At 40.2% G+C, this 9,883-nt stretch overlaps 1 protein-coding gene across 1 annotated transcript; it reads left to right on the top strand.

Moving 5' to 3' along the window:
- The first annotated feature begins 270 nt into the window (after positions 1-270).
- Positions 271-9,643, top strand: LOC127533372 (B-cell receptor CD22-like). The gene is made up of 6 exons (XM_051946235.1): positions 271-352; positions 2,606-2,875; positions 5,841-6,098; positions 6,312-6,399; positions 6,489-6,546; positions 8,664-9,643. The coding sequence occupies exons 1-6, from the start codon at positions 334-336 to the stop codon at positions 8,670-8,672; spliced, it is 702 nt and encodes a 233-aa protein (XP_051802195.1). The 5' UTR covers positions 271-333; the 3' UTR covers positions 8,673-9,643.
- Positions 9,644-9,883: the final 240 nt, after the last annotated feature.

The raw sequence follows: 9,883 nt of genomic DNA, 5'->3' as shown, positions 1-9,883 counted from the left end.
GTTATGGTTAGGGTTATGGTTAGGGTTATGTTTAGGGACGATGTCATGCAAAATATAGCGTTGGATTCGCCGCGGTTTTACATTAAAAATATAATATACACATTCTTTTGAAATACGTTCTGAGTGGCACGAAAAGTCCGCCGTTTAAAATACATTGGTGCGCATTTCGTGGTGAGCGGCACGAAAAACATGACGAAATCGTGTTGGTGCGCACGAAACCGAAACTAAAACTTACGTGACAGTTTCACGAATCCCCGTGAGATCGGGCTGGGGAGGAGCACACAGAACCGACTAGAGCAGCCATAGGAGAAGAATGTGAACAAGAATGGATATATGAAATGTTTTCAGGAGAGTAAGTATTCATCACTGCTGATAGTAACAATAAGTTAGCTCCAGCCCCCAAACTAAAAGCAGAAGGTCCCATGTAATTACAGTTTTTCTCGATTGCTAAGACACATTCCTGGAAAGCTGCTCTCCTTTTCCATAAACTGTGAACACAAAACCCAATTTTCAAGCTACATTCACAAAACCTCTGACTCTTCTTGCAAAAACCAAACTTTCACCCCAAAACAGTTCAATCTGTGCTCAAAACTGAACTTTGCTGTCAAATCATGCCTCAAGTCAATCTAAATTAAATACTCTACTGAGTAGTCACTAAAGACTACATAGAAAAAAGGAAAACACAATGCTCAGGACATGAAGCGGTAGAAATAAATGTTTATTTAGCCTAAATGCATGTTGCAAAACAATACCTGGGCATTTGTAACACTTGTACATAGAAAAAAGAAATTGCAAAAAACAGAAATCCTGTGCATTTACATGTAGCACTTGTATGTAAAAATAAAGCACAAAAATATATAAATGAAGTACAAAGAAAAGAAGTGCATTACTCTGACACAGCATCATTTCTCCGTACTGGGTCAGGCCACAGGACTTCATTTACATCACAGGCCACACTTTCTCTGGCCAGGCAACGGGGGGAAAAAACCCTGGCATGCCGTATCCATGCTCCTCTTCTTAGATTTCTGTCCATTGTTGTGCCTCACAAACCAATGCTTTGGCTTATATGTGCTCTCACATCATTAGCCACAAGTGTGATCAATTTTGAGTTGCTGTGTTCAACCAGTGACGCCTGAGCTTTAACTGTGTTTGACTTTTTCCACCTGTGCTCACCATTATGCAACACAGGTGCATCACAATGACAATGTGTTGACAAGATGTGTCTAAACAGGTGAAAAGTGCTTATGGTTTTGCCAAAAGAGTGACTGATTCAACTAGAAAAGCACTCAGAGAGTGCAGACCTCCGCCAAGGATAGAGAGAAAAACAGGAAACCCATGCAGTAAAGGATCATCAGCTGGAATCAAACCTGCATGTCTGACAGAGTTCTGTTTATGAATCACCTTCTTAACCAGTTAAGCTATCTGGACATCTTGTTCTAATTTGCTGAACAACATACTAACCTATGATGTTTTTGTCATATTTTGGACCACATACTAAACCACATACTAAAAAATTCAAAGTGATCCAGAATCCAGGATCCTTTCCAGATTGCCACCAAAATTAAATCAGCTCTTCCTCTTGCCATAGTCTACATCCCCTGAAAATTTCATCTGAATCTGCCCAGGCGTTTTTGAGTTATCTTGCTAACAGACAGACAGACAGACAGACACAAACGCCGGGTGTCACATAACCTCCTTGGCGGAGGTAATAAGTAGGTTCAGGCAACTGAGAATTTGGTTCAGACAGTGTGGTTTAGTGTTTTAGCAATTGAGAAAAACTGTAATAAGTTATTCATTTAGTCCTGATTTTACTTCATGTCACCCTGCTCCTGTGGGACAGAGTTTAGTGTCTGAGTGTAATTCTGTTCAGCGAATGGATAATTTAAGTTATGAAGATATGTTTTGTTTTTGCTTAAGCATTTTTTATTGTTTAGTTGGCTGATGTGGTCAACTTGGAGCTGTTGAGTGTGCATTAGAGCCTGCCGTTGCTCTGTTTTTTTCTGCTTTTTTTTAAGCTCAGTGTTTTCTTATTATCCATTAATGTCATCTGTATAATAAGATTTTAACAATATGCTCTTAAAATACACCAGAATGCAGGAAATAGGATCAGTAATTTTCAAAATTTTTTGAGGGGAGGGCCCCCAGACCCCCCATCAGCATCACACACAAACCAAATCTCACTCTAAGGTCTGGTCACAAGTTGGCAGCCCTGAATTATTGTGTTGTGAACAAAAGTCATGGCCACTGTGGCCTAAAACATTTACACAGTAAAGTATCTCTGAATAAATCTAAATCTAAAAGTGGAAAAGCAATTTCTCAGTTTTTGTTAGCTGTTTGTGAAATTAAACGTTCGCTCACATCCTGTGCATCACCTGGGGGCTAAGCCCCCCATCCTGAAAAAACCGAGTGACGCCCCTGATTAATGTCCTGACAGTTTTGAATTAGTCCACTCATCGTGATAGTGGCTGCTAAATTTCAAAAAAACTTTGGTGTAAAGAGATTAATACACTATTGGAGCCTACCTGAGAAAGTTTAGCACAGTGTTGAAACATATAGAGGTCAGTAATTTATAGACTTATAAGATTGTCTCTCCTTTGTCCTCCAGATGCTCCAAAGCTTCCCTCTGTGTCAGTGAGTCCATCTGCTGAGATAATGGAGGGAAGTTCAGTGACTCTGACCTGCAGCAGTGATGCTAACCCAGCAGCTAATTACACCTGGTACAAGAGGAATGGAAATCCAGCCCTTCAATCTCTCAGTAATGAGTCACAGCTTATCTTCAGCTCCATCCAGTCCTCAGACTCTGGACTCTATTACTGTACAGTGGAGAATGTGCTGGGCAAGAGGACATCTGGAGACTTTGGTATTGATGTGAAATGTGAGTACAGCAGCTAATTTGAAAATAACTGATTGAATCTATTGAACCTGTTCATCTTCTTAACCAGGAAATGATTTCTGGCCTGAGCTCAGAGCTCTGATTCAAACCATCCAGTTTGCCTGAACACTTTTAGAGGATATCATTTAAATATTGACAGTATCAATTTACCATTACCTTTGAATAATATCTGTTAACACAATGCCACCAGATCCTCTGAATGCCTCTTCCTTTTCTCTGAGTCCTTCTTGTAAAGAGCTCAGTGAACCTGATCTGTAGCAGTAATGCTAACCCAGCCTCTATAAATATCTGGCGCAAATAGAACTGAAAAGTAAACATTCAGTTGTACCTCTCATCCTCTGAAAAAACAACATTAAATGGATTAAATAGGATATTGCATACAGTGCTTTTCTATTTTTGCATGTTTCTCACCCTTAAAAGTTCCAGATATTCAAACTAATATTTAGAGATAACTCACAAAGAACAAAATGCAATTTTTAAATGATGATTTACTGAAGATGTATTGAGAACCTGTATAAACCCAGTGAAAAGTAATTGCCCCCCTGAACCGAATCCCTGGTTGGCCCACTCTTGGTAGCAACGACTGCAGTTAAACATTTGTTCCAGCTTGTGATCTGTCTTTTACATCGCCATGGAGGAATTCTGGCCCACTCTTCTCTGCAGAATAGTTTTAATTCAGTCACATTAGATGGTTTTCATCATGAACTGTCTTTTAAGGTCTTGCCACAGCGTCTCACTGACACTGAAGTCCAGACTTTAACTTAGACACTCCAGAACCTTCATTTAGTTCTTTTTGAGCCACTCAGAGGGGGACGTCCTTGTGTGTTTTGGGTAATTTTTATGCTGCAGAACCCATTTGTGTTGAGCTTTAGATCCTGAACTGATGGTGGATATTCTCCAGGAGGATTTCCTGGTGGAGAGCAGAATTCATGGTTCCATCAGTGGTAATAAACAGTCCAGGTCCTCCAACCATCACACCACCACCACCATATTTTACTGCTGGTATCATGTTCTTCTTGTGGAATGTAGTACAGAAGGTCATCGATTTACTACGTCCTTGACTTGTGTAGTTTCGCCGTTACGTCAGCTGCGAGAGACGCAGTCAGTGCGTCCTTATCTAGTCTATTCCACTTGTTCTTATAGAGCAAGCCCACATCACTGAAATCCAGTCCACGTTTTCCCTGCAACCGAGGTTGCTCTCGGTCCCTGCAACATGTGTTTACCGGGAGGAGCACACAGAACCGACTAGAGCAGCCATAGGAGAAGAACGTGAACAAGAATGGATATATGAAATGTTTTCAGGAGAGTAAGTATTCATCACTGCTGATAGTAACAATAAGTTAGCTCCAGCCCCCAAACTAAAAGCAGAAGGTCCCATGTAATTACAGTTTTTCTCGATTGCTAAGACACATTCCTGGAAAGCTGCTCTACTTTTCCCTAAACTGTGAACACAAAACCCAATTTTCAAGCTACATTCACAAAACCTCTGACTCTTCTTGCAAAAACCAAACTTTCACCCCAAAACAGTTTCAATCTGTGCTCAAAACTGAACTATGCTGTCAAATCATGCCTCAAGTCAATCTAAATTAAATACTCTACTGAGCAGTCACTAAACACTACATAGAAAAAAGGAAAACACAATGCTCAGGACATGAAGCGGTAGAAATAAATGTTTTTTTTTAGCCTAAATGCATGTTGCAAAACAATACCTGGGCATTTGTAACACTTGTACATAGAAAAAAGAATTTGCAAAAAAAACAGAAATCCTGTGCATTTAAATGTAACACTTGTATGTAAAAATAAAGCACAAAAAATTACAAATGAAGTACAAAGAAAAGAAGTGCATTACTCTGCCACAGCATCATTTTTCTGTACTGGGTCAGGCCACAGGACTTCATCTACATCACAGGCCACACTTTCTTTGGCCAGGCAACGGGGGGAAAAAACCCTGGCATGCCGTATCCATGCTCCTCTTCTTAGATTTCTGTCCATTGTTGTGCCTCACAAACCAGTGCTTTGGCTTATATGTACTCTCACATCATTAGCCACAAGTGTGATCAATTTTGAGTTGTTGTGTTCAACCGGTGACGCCTGAGCTTTAACTGTGTTTGACTTTTTCCACCTGTGCTCACCATTATGCAACACAGGTGCATCACAATGACAATGTGTTGACAAGATGTGTCTAAACAGGTGAAAAATTCTGTTCAGTGAATGGATAATTTAAGTTATGAAGATATGTTTTGTTTTTGCTTAAGCATTTTTTATTGTTTAGTTGGCTGATGTGGTCAACTTGGAGCTGTTGAGTGTGCATTAGAGCCTGCCGTTGCTCTGTTTTTTTTTCTGCTTGTTTTAAGCTCAATGTTTTCATATTATCCATTAATGTCATCTGTATAATAAGATTTTAACAATATGCTCTTAAAATACACCAGAATGCAGGAAATAGGATCAGTAATTTTCAAAATTTTGGGGGGGAGGGCCCCCAGACGCCACATCACCATCACACACAAACCAAATCTCACTCTAAGGTCTGCATGGTCACAAGTTGGCAGCCCTGAATTATTGTGTTGTGAACAAAAGTCACGGCCACTGTGGCCTAAAACATTTACACAGTAAAATGTCTCTGAATAAATCTAAATCTAAAAGTGGAAAAGCAATTTCTCAGTTTTTGTTAGCTGTTTGTGAAATTAAACGTTCGCTCACATCCTGTGCATCACCTGGGGGCTAAGCCCCCCATCCTAAAAAAACCGAGTGACGCCCCTGATTAACGTCCTGACAGTTTTGAATTAATCCACTCATCGTGATAGTGGCTGCTAAATTTAAAAAAAACTTTGGTGTAAAGACATTAATCCACTATTGGAGCCTACCTGAGAAAGTTTAGCACAGTGTTGAAACATATAGAGGTCAGTAATTTATAGACTTATAAGATTGTCTCTCCTTTGTCCTCCAGATGCTCCAAAGCTTCCCTCTGTGTCAGTGAGTCCATCTGCTGAGATAATGGAGGGAAGTTCAGTGACTCTGACCTGCAGCAGTGATGCTAACCCAGCAGCTACTTACACCTGGTACAAGGAGAATGAAGACTCACCACTTCATTCAGGACAGATCTTCACCATGACTGACTTCAGAGCTGAACACAGTGGGAATTATTACTGTGTAGCTCAGAACACAAGAGGGCGTCATAACTCCACCTTATATCTGACTACGGCAGGTAAGTTTTTCCATTTAACTCTACATGTTTTTTGATGTTCACGAAAGTGCAAATCAACACTTTAAAACAACATTCCTAGAGAGAATTTCTTGAATCTTTTTCTGCCGTTACTCTCACTAAAGACGATCCAAAGACTGTCTGATTAACTTACAATATCATTTAAAAGGCTGATGCAGATACAATAGCACTCATATCAATATATCTTCATTTTAGGGAAAACAGCTTTAATACCAAATGTCATCAGGTTAACTTTGGTGGTCTTGAGTCTGATTCCTCTGCTTCTTTTGATTGTGTGGATGAGGTAAAACAACTTCAAATCCATAAGCAGTCTTTACCTTCCCTTTCAAAGATTTATTTTAAAGCTTTGATTTCTTTGATTTTGGTTTCCAGGAAGAAGATGTCCTCTAGCCATGAAGCTGAATCAAACGAAGTGGTGGAGATGATAGAGGTGAGAGAGAGAAACATCAAGCCACATATATAGAATGTAATGTATAGTTTGGTTCAAATATCTTGGCCTATAAATTCATATTCAGTCATTTTGCACCATGTGAGGTAATTTTTAACCGACAGGGGGCAAATGAAATGAAAAAGCATCATAAAGTGTTGTGGTGGGGTCTTGGGTTCCTACATGCTGTCAGACACCTTTCAGAGCTCCTTGGCATCGATCATTGGCATCGACTGGGTCTCTGGGACTTCACTGGAAGACGATCGTCATCCTTTCAAAAAAAGTTTCAACATTTTGATCATGGTGCTGCCGAGCACATCACTTCAAAATCTCCTATCAATGTTCAGATGGGTTGAGATCTGGTGACTGTAAAAGCCACAGAATAAGATTCACTTCATTTTCATCAAACCATTCATTGAGCCCTTGTGCTCTGTTTAAGGGAACATGGACAGCCTGTAAGAGACCACTGCCTTCAGGATACAAATGTTTCCTCACAGGACAAAGGTGATCACTCAGAGCCACTTTGTATTGATTTGCAGTGACTCTTGCCTTTAAGTGAACAAGTGGACCCAAACCATGTCAGCAAAATGCCCCCCAAAGCACAACAGAGCCACCAGATCCCCTCATGTTGGGGTCAGTACATGTCTGTACGGTTTTCTGAATGTACACCTCACCTTAACTCACACACGTTGTGAATCTGGTGAAAGATGACTCATCAGATCAGATCACTGATTTCTACATCTCTGTAGACCAGTGTTGGATTTTGGCACCATTGATATCCTAAATGTGCATTAATCTTTGTAACGATGGGTTTGAATGCTGAAACACTCCAATAATCTCTCTCTCTATGTTACGGAGCCACAGAGAATGAAACCTGACAGACCGATGTAACAAAGAATAAAAGATTTTATTTTACACTCAGAAATTATACAACAAACCATATTTAAAAGCCAGGAAAACAAGAACTAAGCAGAGATAAAAGATAACTGAGGCCACTAATTGGATGAATAATACTAGCGACAATGGACAGAACACTAGAACATGAGGACAGACTCACTGATTAACTACGAAGCACAGGCAACAAAATGAACTACACAAACTCAGCAATTCAGCAGGGAACTTATAAAACTCTGGCTTCCTCCCACATTCCAAAAACATGCTGAGGTTAATGTGAGTGTTTATCTCTATATGTAGTCCTGTGATAGACTGGTGACATGTCCAGGTGTCTCCTGCCTTCGCCCCAAGTCAGCTGGGATAGACTCCATCCCCCCATGAGTCTAATGAGGATTAAGCTGTGAATAGATAATGGATGGATGGACTTGATTGGAGGGAGAGAACAGAGAATGGGAAACAGAGCATGGCAGGCTGGGGTGGTGTAATTGATGGGGTGATGGACAAGTGCTGCAGCGTAAAGATACTTGACCAGTGGGAGTGTTGATTCAGGCGGCAGGAACACAGTGTGTGAGGTCCAGGTAGTTTCAACATGAACCAAGTGAGGTGTACAGAGGAATCCAGGTGGCTTGGCTGACAGGTGGTTCAGGACAAGGTTTTTTGACAGTCTGGCACTGAGTTGTGTGCGGAGCCTGGCTTTATGGGAACAGGAGTAGTCTGTGTTATCAGTATCACCTGCCAGCACACCAAACCTTGCTGATTGGATTGACAACACCTGCCCACATACCATGCCACACACTCACCTGCTGAGAGAAGGAATCGATGGAGAAGGCTGCTGACACTAGAGATGGGATTTATGGCTCTTTGAAGGAGTCAGATCTTGAGGAGCCGTTCCTTTCAAAGAGCCATTCAAAAGACTGACTCGTTGTTACATTCATTTATATTCAAAAGCCAACCAGGGGTCACTGGTCGCAGTTGTAAGATCCGATACGGACCAGAATAATTCAGACTTACACATCCCATCAATATATGCTCTATTGAGTTTTATTTATGTCTTTATATACACAACCATTCAAAAGTTTAGGGTCACTTAGAAATCTCCTTATTTTTGAATGAAAATTAATTTTTTCATGCAGATCACATTAAATTAATCAAAATGACCAACCATTAGAAAGTGCATCGTCACAGTTTTGGGAAAAATCTCTCAAATCATTTTTCACTTTCTACAGATGCAGTGAAATCACAGACTGGACTGACCTGATGGAAACAGAAAGTAGTGACAGCAAAACATCACAGTGGAAAATGATGCTGCGCAGGAAGTGATGGAACTGGATACATTTTGCTAGGATTTATTATTTTTATTGTTTCTATTAAACATACTGCTGGCTTAATGCTGATTTACACATGGCATTATGTGCTAAATAAAAGAGTTGTGTTGACCTGTGTAAGACGGGAGGATCTCAAACTTTATCTCACACTATGTGAATTGGGAAGAAACAAAGTTGAATAGTAGCAGGTCAAACAGAGGACAAAGCACACCAGCTTACACTCAAGACACATCAGACACATGAACACACACTGCAGACACACACACTCTCATGGACACTCGCTGCATGCTCACACATACCAGCTACTACTGATTGAAGGATGCACTTGTTTTGAAGCTCATGTAAAAGAACATAAAACTGATAAAGTGCAAATGATTGGAGGCATGCGTCACCCAAAGCAATGAGAGCACTGTCATACAACTTTAACAGGAAGACCATAAGTAACGACATAAGACTGTATCCTTAGGCTATGACTACTAATGAAGACACAAAGACACAAACACACCTATCAGTCATTGTAGGGAGGGATTCCTTTCTCTTTCAGGTTATCAGAAACTGATGATTCATTGGAGGATTGTATGGTGACAAGATGTGGACAAGCCTGTCCACCAACGAGAGAGAGCCAAGTCTAAACCACGGCTCTTCTCCACCAGTTTGACCAGTGAGATTGTAGCACATTTCATAAATATACTCTGTATACTGAATACTGCATCCATTACTGGGAAGACGCCTTCAGATTAACACCTTTGTTAATTCTAGTCCTCTGAAGTGTAATTGTTGTTGATATCAAGCTACTTGGCATTGCAGAATAAACAGCTTTAACTGAGAGAAGTTTCCTGTCTGCTGTCTCAAAAACACACTCAACACTGTGAAATGTTGTAATGTTCGGTTTTCAGTAGCAACAGCATACAGTAGAACATCTGACTAGAATTCAAGCTTTTTTGAGCTGTACAGATAATATTTAGGATTATAATAAGATGTGACCTTTAATCCACTGGACTGAATACTGAGCAGACAGGTAGAACTAAAGCAAAATATTTCACAACATGTACAGTTTCTATTTTAACACACTGAAAACATTGGTATTTTGTAACAGATTTAAATCGTTGCAGTTGAAGCTT

The sequence above is a fragment of the Acanthochromis polyacanthus genome, chromosome 3, assembly GCF_021347895.1.
Source record: "Acanthochromis polyacanthus isolate Apoly-LR-REF ecotype Palm Island chromosome 3, KAUST_Apoly_ChrSc, whole genome shotgun sequence".
Lineage (NCBI taxonomy): Eukaryota > Metazoa > Chordata > Actinopteri > Pomacentridae > Acanthochromis > Acanthochromis polyacanthus.
The sequence above is the reverse complement of the archived record's forward strand: the minus strand, read 5'-3'. Positions and strand labels throughout refer to the sequence as shown.

Excerpts from the sequence above, each read along its gene's own strand:
- LOC127533372 (XM_051946235.1), top strand. Across the intron at positions 2,876-5,840 it reads CTTTGGTATTGATGTGAAAT|ATGCTCCAAAGCTTCCCTCT; the intron begins GTGAGTACAGCA and ends TTTGTCCTCCAG. Across the intron at positions 6,099-6,311 it reads CTTATATCTGACTACGGCAG|GGAAAACAGCTTTAATACCA; the intron begins GTAAGTTTTTCC and ends TCTTCATTTTAG.